This window comes from Scyliorhinus torazame, chromosome 20, assembly GCF_047496885.1.
Source record: "Scyliorhinus torazame isolate Kashiwa2021f chromosome 20, sScyTor2.1, whole genome shotgun sequence".
NCBI lineage: Eukaryota > Metazoa > Chordata > Chondrichthyes > Carcharhiniformes > Scyliorhinidae > Scyliorhinus > Scyliorhinus torazame.
Genome location: NC_092726.1, coordinates 28,485,306 through 28,501,262, shown reverse-complemented (window position 1 = coordinate 28,501,262; position 15,957 = coordinate 28,485,306). Strand labels below are relative to the sequence as shown.

Below are 15,957 nucleotides of genomic sequence, written 5' to 3'. Positions count from 1 at the left end.
GCCTCTCCTGGGATCTAACAGCCCCACCGTGCTCCGGCTTAAGCGGCCATTAAATCAGAAACGCAGAACCCCGCCCATTAACTTTCTCTCCTCAGATTCCGATGGACAATCCCAGCGGCACCGGAAGCACAGTGGTTAGCACAGTTGCCTTGCAGCCCCAGGGCCCCGGGTTCGATTCCCGGCTCGGGTCACTGTCTGTGCGGAGTCTGCACGTTGGCTGCGTGGGTTTCGTCCGGGTGCTCCGGTTTCCCCCCACAGTCCCAAAGATGAGCAGGTGAGGTGGATTGGCCGTGATAAATTGCCCTTAGCGACCAAAAAGGTTAGGTGCGGGTTACAGGGATAGGGTGGAGGTTTGGACCTTCGGTAGGGTGCTCTTTCCAAGAGCCGGTGCAGACTCGATGGGCCGAATGGCCTCCTTCTGCACTGTAAATTCTATGATTTCCAGCGAGCTAATTTAAACACCAAAATCTCATTGGGAATGATGCTCAGGCAGCATTGCGAAATAACTCGTTCTTTACAGAGGGAACGGTTTTGAAATCATTGACCTGGCCTGGATTAGATGTGCACTGTGTTTGACAGCAGCTTTGAAAGAGTTAAAAAGCCCAGCAAACATTCCGGGTTTGTGCACCGACACGGACGCAGATTTATTTCAGTGAATTGCCCCTCATTACGCTTCGAGGTGCTGCGGTTCTCTGCTGGTGTCGGTGATCAGGAGCTCATTATTCCCCCCCTCTGTCTCGCATGCAGGGTTTGATCATGTCAAAGACAACGGAAGTCCTTGACTTATCAGCCGTGGCAACAACCACTGCAAAATAGGGGAGCAGCAGGACGATTCCCGAGACTGTGCGCGCCCCCCCGGGTGGGGGCGGGGGGGGGGGGGGGGGGCAGGGGAATGCGCAGCGCATCAACCCATCCGGGAGCCGAGCGCCGATCGCTGCCGATCTCCCCTTTGCCGCTCCTCGCCCAGTGACACAAAGCGGTTGCTTTAACTCTCCTGCAGCCCTGCCTCTCTCTGTGGACCCTCCCATTTCAGTGCGGTGCTGTCAAACGTTGGGCTCTGCGGAAGGAAGTGAGCATGTGTCAACTTGAAGTGGCAGTCACCCAACTTTTGCAAACTTAGAGCTGCTGCTTTCGAAAATTAGGAGAGATAAGAGGTTAGCTTCACTGCTTGGGCCCCCTCACCCCCAGCAAGTGGACAGCGGCAGTGGCCAACGTCTCAAGGAGCTGCTTTCATTCAGAGGTGTGCTGACACATTGACAGCCTGATGGGTAAGTTTACCGACTTTACTTCAAACACAAAACTTAATTAAGCAGCAACACACACACACACACACAAAAAAACCCCAAGGCCTGCTCTGTATCAGATCGTTAATTAGTCGCTGAAACGTTTCAGCAAAGTCTGAGCAATGCGGAGTCTTTATTAGCGATAAACCTAAACAAATTTCATCCCGTGGCTCCTGGATTGAGCACAGGGGAAGTTTGAGGTATTAAAAAAAAGGTGTTCGATTGGGTTAAGGTTGGCTGGTTAACACTCTCGCATCCTGTACCTCTCGTGTCATGTAACACTTGCTCCCCATGTCCTTTTTTAAGCTGTGGGTCTGATCTGAGTTAGGTGTATAGATGCCGTGTCGAATATATCCTGCAGCCTGTATTAACTCCCAGTGTAACACTATCCCTATTGAAGGTGAGTCCTTCAACGATATAAGATATCTTCACCGATATAAGACAATCATTGTCAGTTTTGCCCACTGACAACAAGGTTACTTCCGCACAGGCGAGTTTACTTGTTGGTGGTGTGCTCCTGAAATTCCAGTCCCGGCCTCCCCGAACAGGCGCCGGAATGTGGCGACTAGGGGCTTTTCACAGTAACTTCATTCGAAGCCTACTTGTGACAATAAGCGATTTTCGTTTTTCATTTCATTTCCAAGTGTGCAGGCTCTTGTTCGACTTAACGAAACATATGTTCCTTGGACCTGAAAGAGGCTGACGCATCAGTAGCACATGTAGCTGGGTCCTAAAGAAGTGGCTCCTAATAATTTTACACCTCAGCCGAATGGGGGAAAATGTAAAGCTCGCAAGTTGACAAGGAGAACGACCCCGTAAATTGCCGCTGGGCTGAATTAAGCTGGAAGTCCCCCACGCCCAATGTCAACTTGTTCCACCGTTAGCGAGGCGGAATGGAGGTCACGCAGCAGGAAGTGGAGTAGCAGATTGTCCATGCCACTGACTGTGTGCACAATTGTCGGGTGAAGTTAGGTCAGGCCACAGATCCTCCCGATCGCGCCAAACCCTCAAGCTGCACAGTCATCCATGTTTTTACAACATGTCCTGCTTCAGTTTGGCCCTCAGGGGCGTGGTTTCGGAAACTCTCTTGTTTTTAAGTGTCTGGGAAAATGATTTTGTTGATTATGCCAGTGTTTTCACAACCTCCCATCAGCGGCGAAGGAGGCCATTCGGCCCATCGAGTCTATACTTACCCTCGGAAAGAGCAGCCTGTCTAGGCCCACACCCATCCCCACCTAACTTTTGGACACTAAGGGGCAATTTAGCGCGGCCAATCCAGCTAACCTGCTCGTCTTTGGACTGTGGGAGGAAACCGGAGCACCCGGAGGAAACCCACGCACACACGGGGAGGACGTGCAGACTCCCACACAGATAGTCGCCCGAGGCCAGAATTGAACCCGGGTCTCTTTGTTTCTATGTAGTGGAAGTCACATTACCTGGACAACATAAACTGTTATCAGGTCCTGCTGCTAAAACAACCAAAGCCTCAAAACCAAACATGTGAAGTGAATAGGCCTTTGAAAAAAAATTCCAATTAAGTGGCAATTTAGCGCGGCCAATCCACCTACCCTGCACATCTTTTTGAGTTGTGGGGGTGAGACCCACGCAGACACGGGGAGAATGGGCAAACTCCACGCGGACAGTGACCCGGGGCCGGGATCGAACCCGGGTCCGCGGCGCCGTGAGGCAGCAGTGCTAACCACTGCGCCGCCGTGCCGCCCGTGAACAGGCCTTATCACATTTACAGCCAGACTGAAGAGAGGCTGCAAAAACCGTATCATTTTACAGAAACGTCACAACAGTGCGTCCAATATTAAAATTTTGAACATTGTAATTTGCGACCTATTTTCATAAACGATTTGGAGGAAAATGTACCCGGTCTGGTTAGTAAGTTCGTGGATGACACCAAGGCTGGTGGAGTGGCAGATCGTGCTGAGGATTGTCAGAGGATACAGCGGGACATCGATAGGTTGGAGACTTGGGCAGAGAAATGGCAAATGCAGTTTAATCCAGATAAATGTGAGGTAATGCATTTTGGTAGGTCTAACATAGAGGGGAAATATACCGTAAATGGTAAAGATCTCAGGAATATTGAATATTTGGGCAGCACGGTAGCACAGTGGTTAGCACAATTGTTTCACAGCTCAGAGTCCCAATTTCGATTCCCGGCTTGGGTCACTGTCTGTGCGGAGTCTGCACGTTCTCCCCGTGTGTGCGTGGGTTTCCTCCGGGTGCTCCGGTTTCCTCCCACAGTCCAAAGATGTGCAGGTTAGGTGGATTGGCCATGATCAATTGCCCTTAGTGTCCAAAATTGCCCTTAGTGTTGGGTGGGGTTACTGGGTTTTGGGAATAGGGTGGAGGTGTGCGGTTGGGAAGGGTGCTCTTTCTAAGAGCAGGTGCAGACTCGATGGGCCGAATGGCTTCCTTCTGCACTGTAAATTCTATGAATTCTATGAAAGTCAGAGAGATCTGGGCCTGCAGGTCCACAGATCTTTGAAGGTGGCAACACAAGTGGACAAGGTTGTCAAGAAAGCACACGGAATGCTTGTCTTCATTGGACGGGGCAGCGAGTATAAAAACTGGCAAGTCATGCTGCAGTTGTGTAGAACCTTGGTAAGGCCGCACTTGGAATATTGCGCACAATTCTGGTCGCCACACTACCAGAAGGATGTGGAGGCTTTGGAGAGGGTGCAGAGGAGGTTTACCAGGATGTTGCCTGGTCTGGAGGGTGTTCGCTATGTGGAGAGGCTGAATAGACTCGGACTGTTTTCATTAGAAAGACGGAGGTTGAGGGGTGATCTGAGAGGTCTACAAGATTATGAGGGGCATGGATAGAGTGGATGGGCAGGCACTCTTTCCCAGGGTGGAGGGGTCAGACACCAGGGGGCATAGGTTTAAGGTCCGTGGGCAAAGTTTAGAGGAGATGTGCGAGGCAGGTTTTTTACGCAGAGGGTGGTGAGTGCCTGGAACGCGTTGCCAGGGGAGGTTGTGGAAGCAGATACATTAACGGAGATCAAAAGGCATCTCGACGAACACATGGATAGGACGGGTATAGAGGGATACGGCACAAGGAAGTGCTGAGGGTTTTGGCCAAGGGTGGTATCATGACCGGTACAGGCTTGGAGGGCCGAAGGGCCTGTCCTGTGCTGTATTGTTCTTTGTTCTCAAATTTGCAATTTCCAGTGTGTCAAAGCCCAGTGGAGTCAGTTAAGATTAAACTGCAAACTGTTGTTACAATAAAATACATTAGGAATACAAGTACATCTGGGGCGAAATTCTCCGGAAACGGCGCGATGTCCGCCGACTGGCGCCCAAAACAGTGCAAATCAGACGGGCATCGCGCCGCCCCAAAGGTGCGGAATGCTCCGCATCTTTGGGGGCCGAGCCCCAACCTTGAGGGGCTAGGTCGGCGCCGGACGAATTTCCGCCCTGCCAGCTGGCGGAAACGGCCTTTGTTGCCCCGCCAGCTGGCGCGGAAATGACATCCCCGGGCGGCGCATGCGCGGGAGCGTCAGCGGCCGCCGACAGTTTCCCGCGCATGCGCAGTGGAGGGAGTCTCTTCCGCCTCCGCCATGGTGGAGACCGTGGTGGAGGCGGAAGGGAAAGAGTGCCCCCATGGCACAGGCCCGCCCGCGGATCGGTGGGCCCCGATCGCGGGCCAGGCCACCGTGGGGGCACCCCCGGGGTCAGATCGCCCCGCCCCCCCCAGGACCCCGGAGACCGCCCGCGCCGCCTTGTCCCGCCAGTAAGGTAGGTGATTTAATTTACGCCGGCGGGACAGGCATTTTAGCAGCGGGACTTCGGCCCATCCGGGCCGGAGAATCGAGCGGGGGGGCCCGCCAACCGGCGCGGCGCGATCCCCACCCCCGCCGAATATCCGGTGCCGGAGACTTCGGCAACCGGCGGGGGCGGGATTCACGCCAGCCCCCAGCGATTCTCCGACCCGGCGGGGGGTCGGAGAATCTCGCCCCAGATGTCAATATGAAATTGAGACAAAAGGCAGAAAAAAATTGGACTGTTTACACCCTAATGGAGAAGATTAAGGGGGGGACTTAATAGAGGTTTTGAAAATTACAACAACATATTTGTTACAGCACCTTTAATGTAACAAAACATCCTGCTCCATCAATAAAAATGACAAGGTAGTTACAAAAGAGATATTTGGTCGAATGAACATACTTTTGGCGAGATGGTCAGTTTTAAGGAGTGTCTTGAAGGTGGACAGCAAAATCACAGGATCATAGAAGCCCTACAGTGCAGAAGGAGGCCATTCGGCCCATCGAGTCTGCACCGACATTCGAAAGAGCCCACTACCCAAAATCACTCCGCCCTCTCCCCATGAACCCCTAGCCTAACCTGCACAGTCTCATAGATCTCATAGAATTTACAGTGCAGAAGGAGGCCATTTGGCCCATCGAGTCTGCACCGGCTCTTGGAAAGAGCACCCTACCCAAGGTCAACACCTCCACCCTATCCCCATAACCCAGTAACCCCACCCAATATTAAGGGCAATTGTGGTTACTAAGGGCAATTTAGCGTGGCCAATCCACCTAACCTGCACATCTATGGAATGTGGGAGGAAACCGGAGCACCCGGGGGAAACCCACGCAGACACGGGGAGAACGTGCAGACTCCGCACGGACAGTGACCCAAGACCGGAATTGAACCCGGGTCCCTGGCGCTGTGAGGCAGCAGTGCTAACCACTGTGCTGAAATGGAGAGGCGGTAGGGAGGGAATTCTGGAATTGGGGCCCAGGCAACCAACGCGATGTTCCTCGACCGGTTGCCAGTGTAGGTCAGCGAGCACAGAGGCTGGGGCGATAGGGGCAATGCGGACCTGGTGGGACTTAAGACACAGGCGACAGGAGTTTTGGATAGGTTCACGTTTACCGAGAATGATGAAAGACTGAGAGGATCCACATCGAAAAGGATGTTTCCGAGTGTGGATGAATAAATCACAAGATGGCTCGGAATTACCCGCGGATAAACGGAAGGAGGATAGTTTAGGGAATTCCTTCCAGAAGAACACAACGTTTCATTGCCAGGGGCTATTGAAGCAGAGACTGTAACAACCTGTAAAGAAATATTGAATAAATATTCAATAGAGAAGAATATAAAAGATAATGGGCGTCATTCTCCAACCCCCCGCCGGGTCGGAGAATGGCCGTTGGCCGCCGTGAATCCCGCCCCCGCCCCCGCCGAAGTCTCCGGTACCGGAGATTGGGCGGGGGCGGGAATCGGGCCGCGCCGGTTGGCGGGACCCCCCGCTCAATTCTCCGGCCCGGATGGGCCGAAGTCCCGCCCAGAAATTGCCTGTCCCGCCGGCGTAAATCAAAGCTGGTATTTACCGGCAGGACCAGGCGGCGTGGGCGGGCTCCGGGGTCCTGGGGGGGGGGGGGGCGCCGGGCGATCTGACCCCGGGGGGTGCCCCCACGGTGGCCTGGCCCGCGATCGGGGCCCACCGATCTGCGGGCGGGCCTGTGCCGTGGGGGCACTCTTTCCCTTCCGCCTCCGCCACGGCCTCCACCATGGCGGAGGCGGAAGAGACTCTCCCCACTGCGCATGCGCGGGAAACTGTCGGCGGCCGCTGACGCTCCCGCGCATGCGCCGCATTTCCGCGCCAGCTGGCGGGGCAACAAACGCCATTTCCGCCAGCTGGCGGGGCGGAAATCCCTCCTGCGTCGCCCTAGCCCCTCAATGTTGGGGCTCGGCCCCCAAAGATGCGGAGCATTCCGCACCTTTGGGCCGGCGCGATGCCCGTCTGATTGGCGCCGTTTTTGGCGCCAGTCGGCGGACATCGTGCCGTTGGGGGAGTATTTTGCCCAATGAGAGGGGGCTAAGATTAGAGAATTACAACATAGAACAGTATAGCACAGTACAAGCCCTTCGGCCCGGGATGTTGTGCCGACCATTTATCCCAATCTAAGATCAACCTAGCCTACACCCCTTCAATTAACTGCTGTCATTGTGTCTGTCTAAGAGTCGCTTAAATGTCCCTAATGACTCAGACTCCACCGCCTCTGCTGGCAGTGCATTCCACACACCCACCACTCTGTGTAAAGAACCGTCCTCTGACATCTCCCCTATACCTTCCTCCAATCACCTTAAAATTATGTCCCCTCGTGACAGCCATTTCCGCCCTGGGGAAAAGTCTCTGGCTATCCACTCTATCCATGCCTCTCATCACCTTGTACACCTCTATCAAGTCACCTCTCTGCCTTCTTCGCTCCAGTGAGAAAAGCCCTAGAAAAGATCAGGCTATTGTGCATTTTCTTGAATGCAGTCATTTCGAAGCTGTAGAAAGTTGAGGATGATTTTCACTTTCCTCGGCAGTTGTTCTAGTTACAGATATTCAAGCACAGTCAAGCGCCGAGCGGTTCCCTTTTAACATTTACTGAAGTGTTGCTCAACAGAACATGAACCAGCTCAACTGGGTCTCATAATCGCCCAGCCAACTCAGAGTTGGAATAATTAGACCCTGCCTCCTCCGGTCTGTGGTGCGAGTTGGTATTTCCTCACCGAGCATTTAAAGATGCCATTCATTTCTGTCCGGCCACACAAACCCATCATTCAGTTACTAAATATAAACAGCTAAATCCTGCATTCCGCAAATGCCAGATTGTTTTTTTTTTTTACCATCGCAACACTTTGGGCCTACTTCCTTGGCTCAAGCTCACACTTCGGGAGGGCCCGAGGACGTGCGAGGCGCTACGCAAATGCAAGTGTCCCTTTTCAAGGAATGGCTTGCCGCCGCTCGGCACCCTTGGGTGGCAGGTTATTTGTGACACCTTTTCAGGACAGGGAGCTGTCACATCCTGGTGCTCTCATACCGTGTATCTGTGGTTCGTGGTGATTTACTACGAATGGACAGCCCTTTATTTCATCAGCCTGCGCTTTTCATAGATTATCATAGAATTTACAGTGCAGAAGGAGGCCATTCGGCCCATCGAGTCTGCACCGGCTCTTGGAAAGAGCACCCTACCCAAGGTCAACACCTCCACCCTATCCCCACAACCCAGTAACCCCACCCAACACCAAGGGCAATTTTGGACACTAAGGGCAATTTAGCGTGGCCAATCCCCCTCCCCTGCACATCTTTTAGGGTTATGGGGGCGAGACCCACGCAGACACGGGGAGAATGTGCAAACTCCACACGGACAGTGACCCGTGGCCGGGATCGAACCCGGGTCCTCAGCGCAGTGAGGCAGCAGCGCTAACCGCTGCATCGCCGTGCTGCCCTGGAAGTCTTAATCCTGGAAGTTCTAGGGCGGCACGGTGGCGCAGTGGTTAGCACTGCTGCCTCACGGCGCCGAGGTCCCGGGTTCGATCCCGGCCCCGGGTCACTGTCCGTGTGGAGTTTGCACATTCTCCCCGTGTCTGCGTGGGTCTCACCGCCACAACCCAAAGAGGGGCTGGTTTAGCTCACTGGGCTAAATCGCTGGCTTTTATCAGATTCCCGTAACAGCCTCCCCGAGCAGGTGCCGGAATGTGGCGACTAGGGGCGTTTCACAGTAACTTCATTGAAGCCTACTTGTGACAATAAGCGATTTTCATTTCATTGCATTTCATGTGCAGGGTAGGTGGATTGGACACGCTAAATTGCCCCTTAACTGGAAAAAATACATTTAAATTCTGGAAGTTTTGCAAAACCACATTTTAAAAATCTGAATTTTCTGACACGTTTGCACAGACAAAGATTTCAGTCACTCTGATTGTATTTTGACAGATCCCCATGGCACGACGCCCACCGACACCTTCCAGAATCGTCTGAAATCCTCCGACACCCGGCCATTCCTGACTCGGTGGTATTCCCTTTGAGGTTCGGAGATGGAGTATTTTGACTTCCTGGGAAGCATGGATGAGGGACCGTCGGGCAGTACAGAAGGAGATGGCAACGGCGAAGAAGGCACTAGCGGCAGTGCACAAGGGGTGACCCCTTTCACTATTGACCTCGCGGAGTTGTTAGAATTTGCTGAGGTGGGAAAACAAGATGGCCGCTCCCTCTTTGAACTGAACCTGTTAGGCGATCCCTGTGTTAACCAGACAGGCGACTCCTCGTACACGGAGGACCCCACTGGGGATAAGAGCGATTGTGGCGTCACGGCGGAGAATCCAGTCTTGACTTTTGGTTCAGAAAACACGAGCGAATCCTGTCGGAGGGAGAGATGTGACGCAGGCCCAGCTGAAACATGTGCCGGCGCGCTCACGAACAGTCAGCTTCTTGAGGAAGCCGTAGTCAAATTGGAAGCGTCAACTCACTCAGGAAGCTCAAGCTCATTGGAAAGTGATGGGGCCACTCCGTGGGTACAAGCTGTGCTGTTGCCAAAGAGGAACAAGGAGACGAAAACCTCCGAGGCGGAAAGTACTGACAAGCCACTTAGTAATTCAGACTGGCTGTTAACTGCGAGTCCGAGCAGCTCCGAACCCTTAACACCCTCCTTCGGGGAAGAGCCCGCGGAGGAAAAAGCTGCAGATTTAGCCCAGCTTTCCAACGCGGCCACCAGCCCCGACGAAGTCATCATGGACCCCTCGGATGTCGCTTTCTTGCAAAATGATGTGTGGCACCAGAACCAGGCATTTGTCCCGATCCCCACCGCCGCCGTTCCCGAAACGGAGCACCAGGGGTCGGGCGATGAGAAGTGCCCGGAAGCTGTGGGGCTGCCCATGGACTGCGACCCACCGAGCAAGGAAAGGGGAGATCAGGGGGTTGGAGGGACTGTCGCCGAAACTTGCGATGGCCGGAGCGCACCCGATGCAGCATCGACACTGCCGTCATACGTTGCTTCAGCGCATAAAGAGCTGGTGGGATGGAACAACGAACCAACCGACCCGGAGGTAATGGGATCTTTATCGTACAGAGTGAGAGCTTTGCAATTGTCGAGCTGCATTCGTTCAGCTCCTGAGGTGCGAAGCTTCAATTCCGCTTTGCACCTCTGTTGAAATGTGGCCGCTGAAACATCTGGATGCAAAGTCTTCCAGGGGCTCTGAGTCACAAAGAGCAAGCATGAACGACCTAGCTTGGTGCTTTTGCATTCTTCCGACACTGCATGTCAGACGCATGACACAAATTCTCAAAGGCTTGCTATAAAATACAGCTGATGGCATATGGGCAGACAGTGGCTTTGGGGTATTGTCAGTGAATTAGTAATCTAGAGGTCCAGGGGAGTGCTCTGGGGGCCCTGGTTCGAATCCCACCAGGGCCGATGGTGGAATTTGAATTCAATACAAATCTGGAATTAGAATGGTGTCCATGAAACCAAGGGTGGCGCAGTGGTTAGCACTGCTGCCTCACGGCGCCGAGGTCCCGGGTTCGAATCTGGGTCACCGTCCGTGTGGAGTTTGCACATTCTCCCCGTCTATGCGTGGGTCTCTCCCCCACAACCCAAAGATGTGCAGGGTAGGAAGTTTGGCCGCGCTAAGTTGCCCCTTAATTGGAAAAAATAAATTGGGCACGCTAAATTTAAAAAAAAAAACATCAGGGGCGCGATTCTCCGACCCCCCCCCCCCCCCCCCGCCGGGTCGGAGAATCGCCGGGGGCTGGCGTGAATCCCGCCCCCGCCGGTTGCCGAAGTCCCCGGCACCAGATATTCGGCGGGGGCGGGAATCGCGCCGCGCCGGTTGGCGGGCCCCCCCCCCCCTCCCCGCGATTCGCCGGCCCTAATGGGCCGAAGTCCCGCCGCTAAAATGCCTGTCCCGCCGGCGTAAATTAAACCACCTCTCTTACCGGCGGGACAAGGCGGCGCGGGCGGGCTCCGGGGTCCTTGGGGGGGGCGTGGGGCGATCTGGCCCCGGGGGGTGCCCCCACGGTGGCCTGGCCCGCGATCGGGGCCCACCGATCCGCGGGCGGGCCTGTGCCGTGGGGGCGCTCTTTCCCTTCCGCCTCCGCCACGGTCTCCACCATGGCGGAGGCGGAAGAGACTCCCTCCACTGCGCATGCGTGGGAATGCCGTCAGCGGCCGCTGACGCTCCCAATCATGCGCCGCCCGGAGATGTCATTTCCGCGCCAGCTGGCGGGGCGGAAATTCGTCCGGCGCCGACCTAGCCCCTCAAGGTTGGGGCTCGGCCCCCAAAGGTGCGGAGCATTCCGCACCTTCGGGGCGGCGCGATGCCCGTCTGATTGGCGCCGTTTTGGGCGCCAGTCGGCGGACATCGCGCCGTTTCCGGAGAATTTCGCCCCGGGTTCCCGAATGTCCTTTAGGGAGGAGATCTGTTCGCCGTACCTAGTCTGGCCTACAAGTGACTCCAGACCCACAGAAATGCGTTTGACTCTTCCGGGATGGACAACGGCTGCCGGTCCAGCAGGAATAACGGGAAAAAGATTAAATGAAGTAAAGCTGACCTTGGCTGTCACCAGTTTTTGGGAAGTGGTATTTTGGAACCCCACATGAGCTTTGAGGTGCGCGTTCTCTGACTCTGATAACTGGAAATGAGCTGATCAGCTTTATTCTAACTTCCTTTAACCTATATTTTGAACGATCATTTCCTGCCCCTGTTTTGTCAAGCGGAGAATACATATTGAGACAGGAAGAGAGTCAAATTGGAGAAAGGGGCCTGAAATTTAGCAATCGAGCTGAGTGGCAAGGCTTGCCTGAGATGGGCCCAGATCAAGGTTGTGTCAGAGCTGCAGGGATGGTTCAGCTTGGCACTCGTGTGGTGAGGACGCTGGGGTTTGGCAGCGCGAGAATGATGGTGCGGGGCTTTGGCAGAGCGATGGTCATAGTGCCCGGGTTTGATAGAGCCATAGTAATTGTGTTGGAGCTTGCCGGGTGCTATGGTGATGGTGCTGGGATTTGGCAGTATTATAGTGAGGGAATTCGGCAACAATATTGTGATTGTCTGTGCCACGGCAATGATGCTGTAGTTTGGAAGCATCCTGGGCGCGATTCTCCGCTCCCGCGACGGTTGGGAGAATCGCCTGGGTCGCCAGATTTTCCGGGGACGCCGGTTCGACGCCCTCCCGCGATTCTCCCAAGCGGCGGGAACGGCCCGGTCGGGTTCCGCGCGGCGCGGGCCGGAGAATCGCCCGAGACACCCAAAATGGCGATTCTCCGGCACCCCCGCTATTCTCAGGCCCGGATGGGCCGAGCGGCCTGCCCAAAGCGGCGGGTTCCCCCCGGCGCCGTCCACACCTGGGGCGTCATTCTCCGACCCCCCGCCGGGTCGGAGAATGGCCGTTGGCCGCCGTGGATCCCGCCCCCGCATAAGTCTCCGGTACCGGAGATTGGGCGGGGGCGGGAATCGGGCCGCGCCAGTTGGCGGGACCCCCCCGCTCAATTCTCCGGCCCGGATGGGCCGAAGTCCCACCCAGAAATTGCCTGTCCCGCCGGCGTAAATCAAAGCTGGTATTTACCGGCGGGACCAGGCGGCGTGGGCGGGCTCCGGGGTCCTGGGGGGACGCGGGCCGATCTGACCCCGGGGGGTGCCCCCACGGTGGCCTGGCCCGCGATCGGGGCCCACCGATCCGCGGGCGGGCCTGTGCCGTGGGGGCACTCTTTCCCTTCCGCCTCCGCCACGGCCTCTACCATGGCGGAGGCGGAAGAGACTCCCTCCACTGCGCATGCGCGGGAAACTGTCGGCGGCCGCTGACGCTCCCGCGCATGCGCCGCATTTCCGCGCCAGCTGGCGGGGCAACAAACGCCATTTCCGCCAGCTGGCGGGGCGGAAATCCCTCCGCCGCCGGCCTAGCCCCTCAATGTTGGGGCTCGGCCCCCAAAGATGCGGAGCATTCCGCACCTTTGAGGCGGCGCGATGCCCGTCTGATTGGCGCCGTTTTTGGCGCCAGTCTGCAGACATCGCGCCGTTGGGGGAGAATTTCACCCCTGGTCGCTGCCGGCAGGAACAGTGCGAGAATGCTGGGGGGGGGGGGGGGCGGCCTGCGGGGGGGGGGGGGCTGAAATGGGGTGTGGACCGCGATCGGTGCCCACCGATCGTCGGGCCGTCCTCTCTGACGGAGGAGCTCCTTTCTTCCGCAGCCCTGCGAGATCCGTCAGACATCTTCTTGCGGGGCGGACTCGGAGAGGACGGCAACCACGCATGCGCGGGTGACGCCAGTTATGTGGCGTCGGCTGCGTCATGTACGCGGCGCCAAGGCCTGGCGCGCGTAAATGACGCGGCGCCGCTCCTAGCCCATTATCGGGCACTGAATCGGTCGGGAGAGGGGCTGTTTCGCGCCGGCGTGAACCTCGACGGCGTTGACGACGGCGCGAACACTCTGCCTCCATTTTGGAGAACCCCGCCCCCTGCCTTTGTGGCACGCAGAATGTTTGGTCAATTTTAGCAGCGCTGTGTTCAGTTAATATATTTGCGAAGATTATAAATTTCCTTAAATCCATAGCGCATATTGAACTCTACTCCAGACCTATTTGTAACCAGTTTTTAGGAAAGTTTCAAGAATTTGTGTTATTCATTTACAGATGTGGGCAACACTGATTCGGCCATCTTTGATCATCCACGAACGGATTGCCCTCAGCGAGCTGCCCTGAGCCATCGCAGCCCATGTGGTGTGGGTACACCCACATAACCACTGGGGAGGATGTCCCATGTTTCTGACCCAGTGACAGCAAAGTCAGGATGGTGTGCTGTTTGATGGAGCTGGCATGCGATGGTGGGGAAGGCTCAGGTGGCCGATCTAGTGGGCTGCTTTATTCTGGATGATGTGGAGATTCTTTCGTGTTGTTGGAGCTCTACTTGTCCAGGCAAGTGGAGAGTATTCCATCGCCCTCCTGACTTGTGCCTTGTAGATGGTGAACGGGTGTCAGGGAACTGGTTAACTGGCAAGTCGTGCTGGAGTTGTATAGAACCTTGGTAAGGCCACACTTGGAATATTGCGCACAATTCTGGTCGCCACACTACCAGAAGGATGTGGAGGCTTTGGAGAGGGTGCAGAGGAGGTTTACCAGGATGTTGCCTGGTCTGGAGGGTGTTAGCTATGTGGAGAGGCTGAATAGACTCGGACTGTTTTCATTAGAAAGACGGAGGTTGAGGGGCGACCTGATAGAGGTCTACAAGATTATGAGGGGCATGGACAGAGTGGATGGGTAGGCACTCTTTCCCAGGGTGGAGGGGTCACTCACCAGGGGGCATAGGTTTAAGGTCCGTGGGGCAAAGTTTAGAGGAGATGTGCGAGGCAGGTTTTTTACGCAGAGGGTGGGGAGTGCCTGGAACGCGTTGCCAGGGGAGGTTGTGGAAGCAGATACATTAACGGTGATCAAAAGGCATCTTGACAAACACATGGATAGGACGGGTATAGAGGGACACGGCACGAGGAGGTGCTGAGGGTTTTGGCCAAGGGTGGTATCATGACCGGTACAGGCTTGGAGGGCCGAAGGGCCTGTTCCTGTGCTGTATCGTTCTTTGAGTTATCCACTGGAGAATTCCCAGTGTCTGACCTGCTCTTGCAGCCACAGTATGTATATGCAGGTCCAGTTAAATTCCTGACCAATGGTGACCTCCAGCACACTGGTGGTGTTCTGTGGCAAGGATAATGCCACCTAATGCCAATCGAGTGGCATTTTTGGGGTGTGAACGTTGCCTGTCACTTCGCAAACTAATTAACACTTTTTCGACAACTGAGCCTAATTGACATCAGGGGCGGGAGAATCACCGGGGGGCGGCGTGAATCCCGCCCCCGCCGGCTGCCGATTCCTCCGGCGCTGGGGTTTTGGCGGGGGTGGGAATCGTGCTGCGCCCGGCGGCGGCCACTAGCAACCCCCCCCCCCCGCCGCGATGGGCCGAACGGCCGCCCGCCTTAGGCCGGTCCCGCCAGCGTAAATTAGACCAGGTACGTACCGGCGGGACCTGGCTCTGCGGGCGGCCTCCGGGGTCCTCGGGAGGGGGGATCTAGCCCCGGGGGGGGGTGCCCCCACGGTGGCCTGGCCCGCGATCGGGGCCTACAGATCCGCGGGCGGGCCTGTGCCGTGGGGGCACTCGTTGCCTCCTCACCGGCTGCTGTGGACCTCCGCCATGGCCGACGCGGAGATGAACCCCCCCCCTTGCAGCACACGCTGGCGCTCCCGCGCATGCGGCAACTCGCGCCGGCTGGCTGAGGCCCTTCGCCGCCTGTTGGCACGGCGCCAACTCCTTTGACACCGGCTGGCACGGTGCCAACCCCGCTGGCGCCGGCCGAGCCACTGAAGGTGCGGAGGAATCCGCTCCTTCCAGGCGGCCCGACGGCCGAGTGGTTCACGCCATCCTCGGCGCCGGGACCGCCCGCCCCGCCGGGCAGGGGAGAATCCCGCCTCAGGTTTCATGAGCAGATCTTAAAGTGGCACGGTGGTTAGCACTGCTGCCTCACAGCGCCAGGGACCCGGGTTTGATTCCCGACTTGGGTCACTGTCTGTGCGGAGTCTGCACATCCTCCCTGTGTGTGCGTGGGTTTCCTCCGGGTGCTCCGGTTTCCTCCCACAGTCCAAAGATGTGCAGGTTAGGTGGATTGGCCGTGATAAATTGCCCTTAGTGTCCAAAATTGCCCTTCGTTTTGGGTGGGGTTACTGGGTTATGGGGATAGGGTGGCGGTGTTGACCTTGAGTAGGGTGCTCTTTCCAAGAGCCGGTGCAGACTCAATGGGCCGAATGGCCTCCTTCTGCACTGTCAATTCTATGTTCTATATATTCATATACTTATAGGCTCGCTCGAATCAGGTTAGTTGTTTCCATAAATGTTCATAAATTCTTAG

General features: G+C 56.2%; 1 protein-coding gene across 1 annotated transcript in view; it reads left to right on the top strand.

Moving 5' to 3' along the window:
- The first annotated feature begins 966 nt into the window (after positions 1 to 966).
- The window catches only part of LOC140397023 (uncharacterized), a 135,908-nt gene continuing 120,917 nt past the window's right edge, over positions 967 to 15,957 (top strand). Inside the window, exons 1-2 of the mRNA XM_072486066.1 lie at positions 967 to 1,268; positions 9,010 to 10,118. Of these exons, the coding sequence (XP_072342167.1) occupies positions 9,111 to 10,118 (1,008 nt within the window). The 5' untranslated portion in view covers positions 967 to 1,268; positions 9,010 to 9,110. The remainder of the gene's footprint in view (positions 1,269 to 9,009; positions 10,119 to 15,957) is intronic.